General features: G+C 37.5%; 2 protein-coding genes across 2 annotated transcripts; both read left to right on the plus strand.

Moving 5' to 3' along the window:
- The first annotated feature begins 12,216 nt into the window (after positions 1-12,216).
- On the plus strand, positions 12,217-14,385 carry LOC117234101 (general odorant-binding protein 56d-like). The gene is made up of 5 exons (XM_033495003.1): positions 12,217-12,371; positions 12,911-12,986; positions 13,084-13,172; positions 13,256-13,367; positions 13,781-14,385. The coding sequence occupies exons 1-5, from the start codon at positions 12,306-12,308 to the stop codon at positions 13,864-13,866; spliced, it is 429 nt and encodes a 142-aa protein (XP_033350894.1). The 5' UTR covers positions 12,217-12,305; the 3' UTR covers positions 13,867-14,385.
- Positions 14,386-16,156: 1,771 nt separating this feature from the next.
- Positions 16,157-18,157, plus strand: LOC117234099. Its single transcript, XM_033495001.1, has 6 exons — positions 16,157-16,404; positions 16,502-16,583; positions 17,013-17,101; positions 17,232-17,343; positions 17,510-17,577; positions 18,015-18,157. Exons 1-6 carry the CDS (start codon positions 16,333-16,335, stop codon positions 18,030-18,032), a joined length of 441 nt encoding a protein of 146 aa, XP_033350892.1. The 5' UTR covers positions 16,157-16,332; the 3' UTR covers positions 18,033-18,157.
- Positions 18,158-18,338: the final 181 nt, after the last annotated feature.

Consider the following 18,338-nt stretch of genomic DNA (forward strand, 5'->3'; position numbering starts at 1 on the left):
TTTACTCGAGGTATCTTAAGATCCCAAACGAAAGAAAATATTCAAATTTAATTAGTTTCTTTCTGTCAAGGTTGTTTCATATGTTTAATAGACAGCCCGTGAATTGGAATTTAATGCCACCGTATAGGACAATTTATCCGACTCTCCAAATATTCTTTCAATGATATTTCATACTAAATATCGATGTGAAAAATCGACAGACATAGTGCAACGTGCGTTATGCCACGATATCTCGTTTCGATATATTAAATCCAGACGCTTTATACGTTTCGTACAATCGCTAGTAAATGTTACGTTAATAAAATTACATTTTTCAAGCGACTCTACTCTTACTCGTGTTCACGTTACGGTATACGATTCTTCGCTATAGTATTAACAGCATTACGCGTGGGTGTAGTATCGCAGAGTTAATAGGAAGTAGAGAATCGATATTTTAGGTGGCAGAAAATAATATTCTTTTGAACGACGTATCAACTGGTAAACGATATAAATTCGAAGGGTCCTCCTCGGTAAACGTCCTCGTCGACACTAATTTATACAGAGGACATAAAATATGGTGTTTGAGAATGATATACCGGGTATAGTTTGTAGGAAATAATATTCACAAATTCACTTCGACACTATTACCGACTCACTGAATATTCCTTATTACAATTATCTATTATTATAGCAATCAATGCACTAATGAAGTATCGTATGCAAACAATTCTCTCTGCTTTATTTTATAAATAATATTCATCGAAAACACAATTGGAAAACGTATTAATTACCTATACTGACAATGAATAATTCGTCACTGAAAAATCCAAAGCACCAAGGTCACTAAAATTACCTATACGACAATTACATTCATTTTCTCGTCTCTCGATTGTTCTAATTAAGGATCGCGATATATTAAGAGTAATAATCGTTGCAAGGAATAAAAGAAAGAGAAGAGAAAATCACTGAGAAAAGAATGGAAAGAGGCGCGAATTATAGAACGTCGCGACGTCGATCCGGACGAATTTAACGATGCGCCAGGGAAGAAGACGACCAGAGAAAGACTCCAGCACCACTGGTTGCGGCATTAACATCATCATCGCCATCAACCTCCTCTTCGTCACCACCACCACCAAGCATTTGCCAGCGGTACTGGCAGCGGCGCTGACAACGGTGCCCTTAAAGCCTGTCTACTTTCACGCAGCTCGTGCGTACGACCTACTCGAGCGTAAACAGTAATAATTTGTTGTTTCGTGGTTGTTAAACTCTCCCGAGAGGCGTAAACGAGAAAATGCGGAGTACGTGAGAATAAGAAACGAGGATATGGCGATGGCAAAATAGGAGTATCACGAGGCGGAATAATTTCGTATGGTTGGAAATGCGTTTCGCCGTTTTCTATTAATAAGTTAGCAGTCAGTGATACACGGTCTTCGAGTTATTTAGAATGGTCGTGAGATCGTGTTTACGGGGTAGATGATCGATGGGAATAATTAAGAAAGTTAAGGAAGTTATCGACGTAAGATCGAATCGAGTAGAAATTGTTCGACGTAGGTTGCCGTTTCGTAAGATTACGAATACTACGAACTTTCAATCGGCTTGTTAATTGATTTCTAGGTTTTCTTATTAAAGGGGGAGGGGGGGATTAAATAGTCGTTAAAAAATCGTCCATCTTGCATCTTGAATTCCGTCTTGAGAGAGTAAAAGTCGGAGCAAAATTTCGCACGGCGGGGTAACTTTTGTCGCGTCACCTTACCGCGAGATTCGATGCGGACAGCCCGCGTGGAACATCAAAAATATAGAGGAAAGATGGTTGGAAAGAGAGACAGGCAGAGGGACTCGCGTTTCGCCGGCCGCTGAATCATGCAGCTAAAATATACCGAGTGTACGTTTCGTACTCTCCGACATGGGTACGTAGTCATTGAAAAAAGGAACGAACAGAGTTCCAGCTGTTTATTAATAAACGAGCCTTGCGGTTGAAGCTGTTCGCCGCCGTACAAGAAGAAGATCAGCCATGCAACAGGGAATAAAATCGTGCAGAGAGAAATTCTCGTAACGAACGAGGAACCAACACCATGAACGTGATTGATCGTGCCACGAGAATGGATGGTTTTATGTTCGAATTAAAAACGCTAACTCTGGATTGCTTGCGATTTTTACTCGTTTTCATGGTTCGATGATGAAAAGAAAGACACGTATAAAGGAAATTTTATCGCAAAATGTTCTTTCAACGCGTTAGTTCCGTTTGTGACTCGAAACGGAGCTCGAATTTTTGTACGACTAAGGAAAAAGAAAGAAAAGTAATGGTTCTTTGAAAGTGAGATTGCGTAACGATGACAGGCGAGTAGTTATCTCTATAAATTTCTATCTTATTGAGAGGAGAATTTTATCGTTCCAAATGCGACTCAGGTTTCTTCCCAGCAATTCTGAAAGACGTTATTTACAAAACAGCTGAAAGAAAATTAAAGAAAGGAAACATCCACGTGAAAATGTAACGATGATTGTTTGATTTAGAGAAACAGATGATTTGTGGGAACACTCGAAAGAAGGATTGCGACGAGTTTCAAATATATCGCTAATTAAGTGCAAAAAAAAAAAAAAAGAAAGACAGTAATTGTAATCGCAGTTTCCATCGGGCGTCTTTGTTCCTTTGTTCGCAGAATTATTTACAATTAAGGAAATTACGACATCGTAAGGACATGCATCGCATGATCCTTCTAATTTCTTGAAAAATGTTTAAAAAGTTTGAGGTGTAGTACTATTAAAAAATATCAGAATAATTATTATCGTGCCGTTAATATATATTACGATATTTTCAAGTGTTTCTAGTGGAAACAATGGGATTCCAAACAATGGAATAAAACAGAAAAGTATTATTTTCCAAATTATATATCGATCGTCTGGTTTAATTACAGAGATGCTTAAAATGTCTGTTATATAGACGCAAATTACTAACAAAATTGTTCGATCGGTTACATCACTCGGGAAAGATAGTTTTCGTCGAAACTGCTCGTTAATTAATAAAATGAAGCAATACTATTATCATTAACCGTGCTATCGTGTACGAGTAACTACATGTTACTCCGAATGCTTATTACACGTTGCCGAAGAGCGTATTATGGTTGCGTAATCCATTGACAATGTAATATTTTACCTACGACCAATCACTGTATTGCGTAATGGAGCGTAATTTATATCGTTCTAAACTCTTAAACATTGTTTGTCGGTTTCTTCGTTCTATCTTCGTTATCGCTAAAGTGACAGAAAAGTGGTTTAAAAAATTGCAAATATAGTGTATCGTTTAAAATTCGTATTCGATGATACCTCGTAATCAAAATGTTCTCTTTCCGATAAAACTTTCAAACATAGAGAAAGGTTTAATCACGAGGGAAATACAGTTTAATTACAAAAATGTGCAATCGGAAAAATTTGAACGATTAAAGAAACAAAATTTGAGATTGACAACTATCGGAGAAAATTCCATTTAAACGTTTCAATTAACGTTCCATCGATCATGTTTGTCATATCGATCCTTTTTTTAGCCCCGTGTTAGAAGGATTTTTCGATTAAGAAATGGTCCATCTAACAGATTCAACTGTAATTTATCCTGTCGATAAATTCTACCTGCCTGAACCTAACATCCCGGAAGACTACCGTCTACGCTCTGTCATAAATTAGGTCCAACGAATGACTCTATTTGATCAGGAAAGGTAAAAGCCGGTTCGTGAACGCGTAATACGGTTACGCCTGTGCAGTCGACAGCAATTAAATCAAAAAACGATCCGCCGTCGCTAATTGCCGAGTGTCAGGCTTCGTTACGGGTCACCTTTGTTCTCCCCATCCAGTGCAATCCCCTTTATTTGAATGAAGCGTAATCGATTAGTCGTAATATCGCGAGGACTTCGCGGCCTAACGCAATCAAAGTCCCTCCTCTGGCTATAATTTATATAAATCGACACGACTGTTAGTATAATTAGATATGAGGAAGGAATTGCCGAATCTGTGTAAACGTTTGTTTATTGCAATAGAGTTTATATCAACGACAGACTGTGAGTATCTATGCGAACTTATAAATCGGATAAATCAGATTTATACGTAGATTAGGTACAGATTGGATTTAGAAATAATAATCGTATCTTATAAGCAATAATAATTTCTAAATTAAATTCAGAGATATAGATTAGACGGGAATATAAAATGATAAAACGCGATTGATGAAAATCGTTGTTATTTCTGTATCCAGAGGTAGGATCATAATAGCTATTGTTTTATTCTTTGGATAAATCTATCGCACCGTTCTGAGTCGAAAAACCTTTATTGTACTTTCTTACATGGACCAGGGATAAAAACAAAAGAACATCTTAAATCTATCGATTGTATCTAGAATTTCTGGTTACTGTTTATTGTAACTCACGTTGTCATTTCCAACAAAAATAATTCTGAATGAAAATCGTCGTGAACGCTATATGTGTATTGGGTTGTCCGAAAAGTGTCTTTCTTTCGCAAACGTGTTTTTTCAAACGGTGCACCTCCACAGAAACGTGAAACCAAATCTGTGAAATCTCGCGATGTTTATCTCGACAGAACAAAATGGATCGTAGGTAATTCGATGAAATAATATAAAAGAAAAAACGTTTATTATTTCCTCATAAAACGAAAGAAACTTTTCGGACAACCTAATATATGCCACGTATTCACGTTCCATCGTGTTTCCATGATATTCGCCGTGCGTTTGGACTCGTTTCGATGGAAGCAGAGATGGAAATTATGCAATTTGTTAACACGCAGATAGGCCGTATAATTTCTAAGCGTGAAACTCGCCGAGTCATGCGGGGTTAGGTTGGGGTTAGACCTGGTTCGAGATTCGAAGTGCAGTTTGTTTAATAGGAAAATATACGATTGTTGGTCAAAAAATCGGTCGAAGAGGGAAGCGTGGCTTCGCGGCGAGGATTATTTCGAGAGCAACGATTTCTGTTTGTTTATCGTCAAATGGACGTGGCTCGCTACGAAACTCACAGGAAGCGGATACGATTAGCTCTGTTCGCGTGTGTGTCAGCGCTCGAGAAAATAGACAGCGATACCGCGAGTCCAACCCATTTTCTTTTCTAACTGGTTTCCTACTTTTCTGTTAGAAATATTTTAACATAGGAGAAACTGATTATCAGTTATCGACGTTTACGTCGATTTTTCACAATATAGATTTTGTTTATCGATTCGAAGCATATACGTGGATCGTTCGATTATTCGACGAAGAGGAAGCAAGAAATTTTGCAGGACTAGATACGTGATACGATGATGAGAAATTGCAAACTATCTTGTTAGAACGCGTGCGATAAATTTGTTTATTGTAAAGTTTGGGCTAAGAGTAACGACAATTGCAGTTAGCAATAGGCATATTTGTAAAAATTTCTAAAATTAAAGATACGAACGTCGTGGAGCTGGAGCTAAGACTAAGAATAAGTGCACTTAGAAACCGATTTCCAAGATTTGTAACATTTACGACAGGTATACTACTAAAATATGAGATAAAAATAAACGCATATGGAGTTAGAGAAATAGTAAACGATATTTCGAGATTAATGATATCATCATGTTATACAATATCTTGTATGGACTATACCGGAGACATAATACGATGGTTCAGGGGAATTGCTGATCCTCGAAAATGGTCGAAGATCGTTTCGAGAATCCTAAATCTCCGTTAGTAACCAGAGAAAACGCTGATCCTGAAAATTTCTTGATGGTCGTTCCAACAACCCTAAATCTTTGTTAGTGGTCTAGAAAAGTGCTGAACTTTACAATCTGTTGGTGACCCCTACCAGAATTTTAAGCGATATCACTTACATCTTTCGATAAATTGACACCATTGTTTATCAACTGTAAGAAATTCATGTTACAAATACAAAGAACACCCAAGTTTATTTCACATCTCGATTGGCTTTTTATATCGCGCACTTTCGTCGACAAATGAAACTTGCAATCTCTGAGCAGCAATTAGTTTTATTTCATACGTATCGTATAAATAACTTCTCGTTCATAATAAATTTTTCCTTGCAAAAATTCCAATTTCCCGCAACATCCTATCCATAGTCTCGACAAGTTAGGAAAAAATAACATTTTTCCTACTCAAACTGAAACGGAGAATCCACATTGTTCGGAGTGAAAATAGAGCTTGGAACTGGAACGATCGCACGAACCGGTAACACGACTTATTCTTTCCATCGGTTTAACATCGCAACAAGAATCGGTAGATTAAACGTTGTGCCCGCGATAGAGGGGAAACGAGTTTGTGAGTCACATCGTGTGCCGGAAGTGTGGCGATATCTCCGGGGCCCGACCTTTTTCGCCCCTTCTCCCTTCTATCGGTGAACATCGCGTCGAGGTCATCGAAAACGTCTTCGCGAACTATAATCTCGATTACAAATCGAAACTATATGAACGCTGGCTACGAAAAGTATTATTATACAGTGTATATACTAATTAATCAGGTACAAATACAGGGTGGTTGGTAACTGGTGGTACAAGCGGAAAGGAGGTGATTCTACGCGAAAAAAGAAATCGAAAATGTAGAATAAAAATTTTTCGTTCGAGGCTTTGTTTTCGAGAAAATCGACTTTGAATTTTCGTTCGGTACGCGTGCACTTTATCGCGCCTCGTTATAACGGATCTCACTGTAGATCGTTGTCTCGATTGACGTTACTTTTTTAATTTTTAAAATTTTAAATTTTTAAATTTTCAAATTTTTAAATTTTTAAATTTTTAAATTTTCAAATTTTTAAATTTTTAAATTTTTATTCTGTATTTTCGACTTCTTTTTTCGCGTAGAATCACCCCCTTTCCGCTTGTACCACCAGTTACCAACCACCCTGTATATCCGTATCGTTTAATACTCTATGACTACAAAAATTGTCATAGCATTAAAACGAAGCATAGAACTTAATACGAAGAAACTGTTGATTGAAAAATAAGACTATGTGCCAATATCGATTCGTATATCGGGCCAGGCATACATCCGCTTTTATCGTTACGGATCACGATATCGTATAAAATCGATATATATTTTTCAAGGAAAGAAAAATTACCTAACGTCGCAACCCCAACAAAGACGAACAACCCCATACTCCATTTCCGCTGCGAGACTGTCAGAGGTCGTGATTGCGAATAACCAGGCAAAAGACGCGGGAAGCGAGTTTCGAGAGGCCACTCTGATCACGAAGAACGAAGGCCAAATGTATCTTTTTCTTTTTTCTCTTTATTCCCTTCGAAGGGTGTTCTACGTGGAACAGAGGGAGGTTGGACTAAAAGCACGAGCCACAATTTGCTTGGAATTTTGCGGCAGAAAGTAAGTTGCCCGAATCAGAGCCGACTGAAAGCTAATTCAGGCAAGCTCGGGGACCCCGGTACTGTGAAGTTTAATTGAAAGGTAATTAGCATGACAAAGGGCAGCCTTTAATCGCGACGGGGCACGCGATTAATTTATTACGCAGTCGCGAGTCTCTCGGCTGGTGATCGTCGCGTTTCGAAAACGTATCGACACAGTTCATTTATCGCGTGCTCGTTCCTTTTTCTTCGGCCACGCGTTTATACGCCTCTCAATTTGGCGGCGATGTTGATGCAACAATGTGACGCACTGTCGCCAGGAATACGGCCTGGGCATTTTATGCGAATACCTTTCAAATGAAAGCGATATCTTTTTAAGAGCGAGATTCGCGCCTCCCAGACGGAGAGAGCTTCTCGTTTTTTATGTTTACAAATTCTTTGAAATGTTTTTCATTATATTTTCGTTACATAAAAAAGTTAAATGTCAACCTTTCTCACAATTCGAGATTTACGAGACTTACATTACATACGTAGGTTCTCGAACCTTTTAATATTTCCAATTTTAAATATCGGGATCCTTTATCATTAACATTGTCCGTCGATTTATTCGTCGGCTTTCCAAACTTTCAAATTACATCTCCCGCTTCATCGACTACGTTCTACGTAATACAGGATCGTAGCAAAACGGAACATTCTAAATTATTTGTCGAAAATGACAACGCGAGTTCGTGCTCGCCATCCATATGCAGATGCGCTGGTTACAATAAATAGCAACTAGAAGATAGTTCTAGATACAATCGATAGGTTTAAGATGTTCTTTTGTTTCTATCCCTAGTCCATGTAAGAAAGTGGAATAAAGGTTTTTCGGCTCAGAACGGTGCGATAGATTTATCCAAAGAATAAAATAATAACTATTACGATCCCACCTCTGAATAACAACATTATTAATTATAAACGCAGGCCAAAACGAACCAACTTACCAGACGATATCGAATCTTTTCAGCCAACTGTATACATCGTCGCAAGCTGAACGCGTTATTATAATTCTGGACGAAGCAGCGACCTATCGACAAGACGTTCGTTACGCAATTCGCCGTGAAACGCGGTTATTACCGTTAATTAAAGGCGCTTAATTAGGGCGGCGTCGCAGAGGTCACGTTATTCCCATGACTCGTACGACGTGATTCTCTAACACGCCCTTCCCTTTCCGTAATTCGTAACATCGCTGCCCCGTTTCTTACTCACCGTTGCGTCCATCCTTTTTTCGCTCTTCACCCTTCGCTTCCGCGTTCTTATTTTACCCGTTGTTTATATTACGGAAGAAGCTAGTTTTGTCGCACGCGATCTTCGTTAACGCCCGCAAACAATCGGACACCGTTTTCTTTTATCGCTCAATCCTTTCTAGCGAACCGACTGGACTTGATTGCTATTCCTTAAGAAGCAATTTTGGTCTCGTGGAGCCAAGAGATTCTCACGATGCTCCTTTCACATTGTTCGTTTTCGCGTTTTGATTGTTCGATAATAATCGTGAACAACGCTTTTGCGATGGATATTCTGCGGTTTGATCAACTCGTTCTTGTAAAAATCCTTAATACATACCCCCACCCCTGTTCATAAGTATCAGCACATTTGCTTTATACAAATTAGCAGACTGCGGATATTTGTCCATTTATGGAAAATTCAAGGATGCAAAAATATACATACAACGCAGATGAGATGTAAAAATATACAGGGTGGTTGGTAACTGGTGGTACAAGCGGAAAGTGGATGATTCTACGCGAAAAAAGAAGTCGAAAATATGGAATAAAAATTTTTCGCTCGAGGCTTCGTTTTCGAGAAAATCGACTTTGAATTTTCGCTCGGTACGCGTGCGGTACGTTATAACGGATCTCACTGTAGATCGTTGTCTCGATGGAAAAATTAAAAAAAAATTTTTTATTCTATATTTTCGACTTCTTTTTTCGCGTAGAACCATCCCCTTTCCACCCCAGTTACCAACCACCCTGTATAAAGGTATAATATTTAACGAGTAAAAGAAGTTCACGTCTACGTGCTATCTGTGTAGTTACGTTTCTAAAAATATCAATTTGCATCGACATCCACGATTTAATTATTAGGTAATCGCATATTATGTAAAGTTGTCCACGTATGTGGATATAGGTAACATACTGACATTCTTCACGCTCTAAAATCGAACGTGTCCATGAATAGCGGAGAAAGTCCGCGTTATGATATCGCGGATCGTTGTTCGGAAACGAGCACGCGGTGTCCAGATGTGGGTGAAGGAAGGCCGGTATTGCGCGATCGGATTCCATCGGTTCGATTCGATGTCACCGTCTGACGAAATTTTGTTGTTACACGTGTACAAGTATTTTTAGTTTACGAGGCAAGATGCGGATATGATATCGTGGAATTAGGTCCATCCCACGGAGGAGCTTCTTCCTTCTCTTTCATATTTTTCATCGAATTAGAAACATAAACGTCCCACACTGTCGCGTTTCTCTTAATTTAAAATTTTTTTTTATTTTTAACCCTTAGAATGCTATGGACGCATATATGCGTCTGGCGAAAGCTATCGGTGAGGACTAAGGACACATATATACGTTTTCTGTAAGTGTCCGGCATGGACTAAGGACGCCTATATGCGTTTGTCAATTTTTCCGAACGCCTACGCAGAAGTAATACTATTACGTTTTAATATATATAAATGTATTGCTTATATATAATGCATATATTTTATATCAAAAATCTACTGCTTCGAAACAAAAATTTAGTGAATTTCATTTAGCGTTGATAAGAGATATTTAACGAAAATATTTCCAACGTAGAAGCATGTTAGGAGGAGGAAAGAGAAAGTCCGAGGATTTACCATTTCGTTTAATCGATAGGCATTTTTCCATGAAAATGCCCTAATCGTGCCGGCACAACACAATCATCAAGAAGAAAATGTGTTGTTTGTGCGAAAAATAAGAGAAGGAGCGACACGCGATACGAATGCAGAAAATGCCATGTCGGATTACGTATCGATAATTGTTTTGAAATTTTTCACACACAACTGAATTATTAACTTGTGTTATATTTACTAAATTTAGTTTTCTAGTTTATCGTTTTTTAGTTTATTATCCAGATTCTAGTTTATTGCAAATTTCAATGTTTATAATAAATGATTGATACTAAAAAATAACGCTCTTGAATCATATAATCTCGTGCAAAAGAATTACTATAACTTATTGCGATTTGCGCTTTCAATAGTCAATCAACAGAGTTAAGTCTAGCGAAAAAGTACTCCGTCCACAGCGATGGTCAGCGCTGGCCGCGAGTATTCAACGCTCCAAGGGTTAAATTTCTCTTAATTTGATAATAAATGTACCATTCGTTTGCAAGGGAAAAACGTAAAACCGAAATAATTTATTTTACCCTCTAAATGTTATAACCGTTGCTTTACTTTCGATTGATCTTCTATAAATGTATAAGTATCCGCGATCTGCTAATGATATAAAATCAATTGACAAATGACAAGAGCAAGATATATGATTTCGTTGCACACGCAGAAATATTTTCTTTACGTCCAACATAAATCTACGAAATTTCTATGAAAGCTTTTAAATTGATCGTTTCAACCATTCTGATAATTCTAGCGCTAAGATCCTTAAAATCCCAGAAATTCGTTTGTTATTCAAATTCAAAACCAAAGTTTCGCATCTCATCGACGGTAACATATACGTTTCCAATGAATTTCATCGCGCTCGATCCACGAACTCTCAAAGAGGAGCCGGAATATCCTGGCAAAAGCCATCGTCTCTTCAAAAGCCAAGCTTACTATAGTCGCTTGCAGCAAAAGAGAAAAGAAAAACGAAGGGATGAACATCGAAAAGGACACGAAGAGGAATTCCTCTCGAGATTCGTTGAAGTATAGGACGATCAGGTGGAAACGAATCGCCGAGGAGATCGTGTCGAGAGGGTGGAAAAAAATGTAATTATCGAACCGGCGAAGAGTAGCCCCACGAACTAATGGCCGCGGGGATGGCGTCGCTTTCTGGCCAGATGCTCCTGTTTTAAGGGTGTCTCTCGAGATACAAGGGTTCGACATTAACGCCGAGTCTTCGGTCGGCGAAGGGAGCTGCAGACAAAGCGAACGACCGGCCAAAACTTGCTTCGTACAAGTTGGAGCGTGCAAACCGCACCGAGCGGGTGTGGGGCTCGAGACGGTGCAGTGGCTGGCATGATCGAGCCTGTGACTGTTACCGCGAACTATAATGGAATAATTTGTCGATAGTTTTGCAATGGAAGCTCGCTAAACAGTTTTTAAATTACGATTGTCGAAATATGTCGAATTTTTGAATAGATACGACGATGTGATCGTAGGTATCGGGTTGTCTCAAAAGTTCCTTTCTTTTTATACGGAATTAGTAGGTGCGCAGCATGTTTTGTTTTATATTATTTTATTGAATTCAATAAAATAATGTAAAAGGAAAAATGCTGTGCATCTATCGTTTCCTCGTAAAACGAAAGACAACCTAATATTTAAAATAATATCTGCTCGTCCTGCGAAGAAATTATTTAGCTTCTACTCTTTCTCGAAAGATAAACGATATTTTCTACGATAATCTTACATTTTTAACTAGGAAATTACAGTGAAAAAGGAAATCGTATCGAATCATTGCGGAAAGAACAAGACGGTAAAAGATTATTTCGTTCGAGGGAGTTGAAACTCGTCGAGACGATAATTCAGTGGTTGAAAACGCTCTTTAACTCGCGTTACATAAAGTCAGCGAGTTTATCATCAAGTCGAAAAAGACCATGTTTTTCTATCGTAATTTCCTAGCGAATGTCAAATTATCAAATTATCTGATATTGAACAAAAGTCATCGCATATGACTTACGAAACGTTAGAGCAGAAAGGTTTATAAGAGAAAGACTAGGCGAATAAGCCTTCAGTCGCTTGGTCCTGAAGAAAGACTGCGCTTTAATATTCGTTTTCATCTCCTTTTCTATTTAAAAATTTGAATATGCATGTGAAATTTTTACTTGTCGCAATGTTGTTCGCGTTCGTGGCGTGGAAACCAGCAGAAAGTGTACGTTTCTTCAATTTTAATGGAAGAATACATTTGGCTGAGTATTAGTGAAAATATTAATTTTTCAGCGATCCAGGAATTTTGTTCGCTGGAATAATGGGAATTAGATAGATAAAAGTGATAAATAGTTTTCGAAAAGTATTTCTCGAATATTCTCCGAAATATCTTATCGTTCGAAATTCGACATACTTTTTCGTCATTTAGACATTGAAAAGTTTTATTTAAATACCAAAGAATTAAAATATTAACAGATCTAGATATTTGAAATTTTGAAAATTAAAATATTCCGGTAGCCTGATCATCCAAAGGGTTAGACGTGTGAAAATTGAATAAAATTTAATGGTAACAAATTCATCGTCAAAATGACCAATAGTTCTTGGAAATCGTGGTTCATTGTCGCTATTCGGGATCTTGGGACAATGTACCATAGTGCGTTGTTAGAAACAAAACCAGTAAATTCTCAACGCGTGTCATTATGTATTAAAAGTTAAAAGGAAAGAAAACTGACAACAGAATCTAAATTATTGCATGAACTTTAGGCCACTGCCGAGCAAATGGACAAAATGGCAAGGAGTCTGCGCAGGTCTTGTTTGCAAAAAATCGATATATCAGAAGGTAAGCAGAGAAGACGAATAAAACAGAATTCGATCAAATCGAAGAAAATTAGATCGTTGACAAAGTGTCTTCTGTATTTCTGTCGGAATTTATTTAGATAAAGTGGAGGGCATGCGAAGAGGTGAATTTCCAGAAGATCCAAATCTTAAGTGCTATACGAATTGCATTATGAAATTAATTCGAACCGTAAATACAAAATATACTTCGATATTAAGATTGTCCACTGGAAGATCGATTAATCGACATTTTTGATCCGTTTGTTCGTCTAGTTTAAAAATGGCAATATCGATTTTGCTATGGTGATCAAGCAAGTAGAACTTTCGATGGCACCGGAAGAAGCAGCCGTAATGAAGGAAGCTATACTGAAATGTAGTCATATGGGTAAGGCAAATTACCAAATACTCGAACATTTGCTCGTTCAAAACAAGCAAATAGATTTTTAATATTTCAAGAAGAACTTTACCAGACATTTAATCATAAATATCAACAACGATTCTTTCATAATTTTTCCAAATTTAGAAAATTTATCAACAATGAAAAAGTATGATTGGAGCCGAAATGATCGATAATTAAATAAAAGTTGGTTGCTTATAAAGAAATTTGCAAAACCATCGACAACTTCGAATCACCGTATTCGCGTAAAGATACTGTAGAAAAATTCCAATAATTTATTCCTTTTTGAATCGAGATTCGATCGCTTTAGAAACTTTTCAGACGCACCATACTTTTTTTATTTTTTTTTCACATGAAAGAAGTTAAAGCTTCCAGCTAAACTTTGTTCCATTTATACGCAGAATACACCGGTGATGAATGCCAGAAATCATATACGTTCGTAAAATGCACCTACGACACGAATCCGGAAAAGTTTTTCTTTCCTTAACAAACGACATTCACGACAAACTGCACCATCTTTCGAAGAGGCGCCGTGCAAATTTATCAAACTGCAAACCCACGATCGCGAGATCGATAGAAGGAGCGAGCCACCGATAACGTGTACGAATAGTTTACTTATTTTGAGCTGTAATTTTCTTAAATTTAGTATGACGTTATATAATACGATCGTAAACTTTAAGAAATATTTTAGGTTGACATTAATTTTGCAATCAAAATAATGTTAGTGATTTACATTACTGTGTTATTACACTTTCTTATGTTGTTAGTTATAGAGAATGAAATGTCCGATTTTTAACAATTCATGCATACTTCTGCTGAAACCTAAGAAAAGGATACGTTTATATATCCTTTACACATGTACGTAAATATTAAAGATGCATAAACGAGAAAATCAACTGTCTGAAAGACAAAGATATTCGTCGAAGGCGATAAAATTCGATATTTTATACGTTACGATCTAATATCGTATTGTATCAAACATTCGCAATAAAATAGCGTGCAAGTATAACGTAGCAATCATTAATCTCCAGATTTCAAGCCCGAGTAAGATTTCAATAAATTATGCGAGACGGTTTCTATCCAAAAAGTTCGTACTCTTTTCGGGAAATTTTTAACCGTTTTAGTGCCACGGCTTTTTAAGAATCCGTGTCGGATTGTGCCATGCAGCGCGATAGCGCTTCGTTCATTTATTTCCGAGAAATACCGATCGACGCGATCGCACTGCCCTTTTTTTTCGTTTACGCAGGTGGTTTAAGATTGTTTGAAACAAAAAAGAAGTAATTACGAGAGGAAACTCTGACATGACTCGCGACGAGCTACGTTCGAAACCGAACGCGTTGCGAATTGTCGATCGTAACCAAACATCGCGACACAGTTCACCACAGTACGCGAACAGCGCGATCGCGCTGCGTGACGCTAAAACGGTTAAACAGCATCGTAGTGACTCACCGTTACTAACAAGACGCGATTATATGCGTAAAATTTGAAACCAATTTGAAATCGATAGTATGCAGAGTGGTTGGTAATTGGTGGTACAAGCGGAAAGGGGGTGATTCTACGCGAAAAAAGAAGTCGAAAATATAGAATAAACATTTTTCGTTCGAGGCTTTGTTTCCGAGAAAATCGACTTTGAATTTTCGCTCGGTACGCGTGCACTTTGTCGCGTCTCGTTATAACGGATCTCACTGTAGATCGTTGTCTCGATTGACGTTACTTTTTTAATTTTAAAAATTTTTAAATTTTCAAATTTTCAAATTTTCAAATTTTCAAATTTTCAAATTTTCAAATTTTCAAATTTTCAAATTTTCAAATTTTCAAATTTTCAAATTTTCAAATTTTCAAATTTTCAAATTTTCAAATTTTCAAATTTTCAAATTTTCAAATTTTCAAATTTTCAAATTTTCAAATTTTCAAATTTTCAAATTTTCAAATTTTCAAATTTTCAAATTTTCAAATTTTCAAATTTTCAAATTTTCAAATTTTTAAATTTTCAAATTTTCAAATTTTTAAATTTTTATTCTATATTTCCGACTTCTTTTTTCGCGTAGAATCACCCCCTTCCCGCTTGTACCACCAGTTATCAACCACCCTGTATACGTGAATTTCGTTAATAAATTAACACTTTACCGACCGCTAGCGATTCAACAGCATACGCACGTCCGACCGGCGTCTCAGGCGCAGATTCTCCCTGGCGCCGGCTCTGTTTCGGTTTAGACTCTCCAATACCATTCTTTTTGTTCATCGCGATCGATACGTTTTTCATTTCAATTGGTACAAAACTGTGGCAGCTTACGAAGCAACGCAACTGACGCAACTGAGCAAGGTACCTTAGTACTAAATAATAAATTACTGCTCAAATAATGAGAAAGATTGTCGGCGATAAAAAACCGATTAATAGGCTATCGGTCGATGAGCGTCGGTGACAAAAAACTGATTAATCGGCTATCGGTCGGTAAAGTGTTGATTGAACAAGCGAGTCCTCGTACAAAACCGGAAAAGAAAAATTAGAAGCAAAGAACACAAAATCAAAGAGAAAAAGAAGTAAACTCGTTAAAAGAGGTACTCTCAGGATATGATCCAGCGTCGTCAATGATAATACAATGCATAATGATTTCATATTTGCGACGTAATCCACTACGTGGCGGAAACGCTCTTCCCTTTCCGACGTAGTCTGAGTTTCCGAAGATGCTACGCGGAAAGTGCAGGTTGCGCATTAATTATTAGTCGGCGGGGTAATTACGGGTCAAGCTTCGTGCAACACCCACAAAATGCAAAAATTGTTCCTTCTCCTACCGCGACGATCAACGCGGACTATAAAAGGGAGTGTACGATCATATTGCGAATCCACGTGCGCTATTTCTTCGTGGTTTGAACCATCGAGAAGTTAGCGAAGTTGGTTCGAAACATCAACGAGGAAGAGGAAGAAGAATAAATTTGGAACAAGTCAAACAGGATGAAGGGGGTCGGCGTTTGCCTGCTGGTCTCGTTGATGCTTGTCTTGTTGGCGATCAAAGATACAGAGAGCGTGAGTTTGATCGATCGATTCTTCCTATTCGAAGCTATAATTCGCCTGAATGTGTACATTATACACACGGACTTTGGACTTTCTTTTACGCGTACAGAAAAAGATGAACCTCGATGAACTGAAGAAGTCCATCAAGAACTTGAGGAAGCCTTGCAGCAAGAAGAACGACACCCCTAAAGGTACTTTTCGATGCTACTTTTTTCAATTTGCAAGGATGACTGTGGCATTTGAACAGATTTTTTTAAACGAGGAAGAGATAGTCTTCGTGACTTGTGCACACACTTGGTTATGCAAACGTTCGATGATGATTCGATGGGAAATGTAATCGAAATTAATGCGTCGCTCTTTGATTTGAGATTCAATGTTATTCGACAGTTTTGATAGTTCTTTCTTATTTTTAACTTTTACTTCAACTTCAACTTTATCGTTGAACGTTAAATGTTATCTATCTATCGTGGACGAAAATTCCGTCCCAATGCGAATTTTGTTTCAATTCTGTTCGTCTTGATGATTAATTTCGAACATAAACAAAATGTACTATGTAGGTACAATTTCTTGGTAACAGCTTTCAAGAAAGAATAATAAACTCTTTGGTGATTTACGTACAGAGCTTCTAGACGGCCAACATAAAGGTGAATTCCCAAAAGACGAGAGGTTGATGTGCTATATGAAATGCGTCCTGACACAAACCAAAGCTGTAAGTGAAATTTCTCAATTTTCTTCTTTTTTTTAATCAATGGTCAGAAAGTTAGTCATCATTTCGCAACAATGAACGTTACATCTTTTAAATCAACAAGATGGAAAAATACGTTTGCTTTGTTCGTTAGATGAAGGGCGACGAAATCATGTGGGATTTCTTCGTGAAGAATGCTCGTGTTATGATCCTCGACGAATATTTTCCACGCATTACACATTTAGTTGAAACGTGTAAAAACGCAGGCAAGTACCTTCGTTGATAATCAACGACGTAAGCAATCGATTCAATAACACCGTTTTAAACAAATATTTAAAGCAAGAATTCCTCCAGCGTATTACTAATAACACAGTATTAATAAGAAATTATCTATATCTTTTTGCGTTCGTTATTTGTAATTTTCATTTGCAGTGACGGCTACGGACGGGTGCGAAGCTGCATGGCAATTTAGCGCATGCACCTATGCAACAGATTCGGAGGTGATTTTTAATTACGATTACACCGGAAACAATAACATGGGTGCAGTAATTCATCTTAGATCGATCTCTCGAGAAAGAGCTTGGAACGTTACCAATTTTATGTAATAATTGGAATTTTGCACAAAATTCTTTCGACATTTTTGGATTATGGGCATGAGATACGTTTGTACGAAAATAAAGCGAAATACGATCTCTTCGAAAGATTCCCATCGCTACTTTTCAAAATTTCGTTATTTCATCTTATTGTTAAACGATATGAACGACAATGTACGGACAAACGTGATTCAAGTTGCAGTAACATTTCCGAAGCTGCTTTCAGAATCTTTGAAACAATTTCATAAATTCCAAATATTTCACATTTTCCTAATCACGTCGGTCATTAAAAAACTTGCCAGTTATCGATACGTAATTTTAAATATTCGTAAAATCTGTTACAGCTTTATATAATACCGTGAACAACTCGTTAACGGCGGACTCACAAGATCATCGAAGAACCAAGAGAAATTTCCAATCGCAAACGCCTCGACATCGTCATCTCCGTCATCGTCGTCGTAGTAGTCGAAAAGTAGCAGTGTGTAGACATAGCCGAAAAAAACCACAATGCAGAAGGGTTTAAACTATCCAAGTCTTATTCTATAATCGATCATCGATCAATGATATCAAGGGTCTGGGAGCGTACTGATGATATGTCAGCTATTTGTCTAGAAAAATTAACTTTCGAAGTTCACTGACTTCTTGAACGATACGATTCGATAACTTTA

Source organism: Bombus vosnesenskii, unplaced genomic scaffold, assembly GCF_011952255.1.
Source record: "Bombus vosnesenskii isolate JDL3184/JDL3185 unplaced genomic scaffold, Bvos_JDL3184-5_v1.1 scf7180000013302, whole genome shotgun sequence".
Classification (NCBI taxonomy): Eukaryota; Metazoa; Arthropoda; class Insecta; order Hymenoptera; family Apidae; genus Bombus; species Bombus vosnesenskii.

Coding starts and splice junctions, on each gene's coding strand:
- LOC117234101 (XM_033495003.1), top strand. CDS start 12,306: ATGCATGTGAAATTTTTACTTGTCGCAATGTTGTTCGCGTTCGTGGCG. Junction 12,987..13,083: donor AAAAATCGATATATCAGAAG/GTAAGCAGAGAA, acceptor GAATTTATTTAG/ATAAAGTGGAGGGCATGCGA. Junction 13,173..13,255: donor TTATGAAATTAATTCGAACC/GTAAATACAAAA, acceptor TTGTTCGTCTAG/TTTAAAAATGGCAATATCGA.
- LOC117234099 (XM_033495001.1), top strand. CDS start 16,333: ATGAAGGGGGTCGGCGTTTGCCTGCTGGTCTCGTTGATGCTTGTCTTG. Junction 16,405..16,501: donor CGATCAAAGATACAGAGAGC/GTGAGTTTGATC, acceptor TTACGCGTACAG/AAAAAGATGAACCTCGATGA. Junction 16,584..17,012: donor GAAGAACGACACCCCTAAAG/GTACTTTTCGAT, acceptor ATTTACGTACAG/AGCTTCTAGACGGCCAACAT.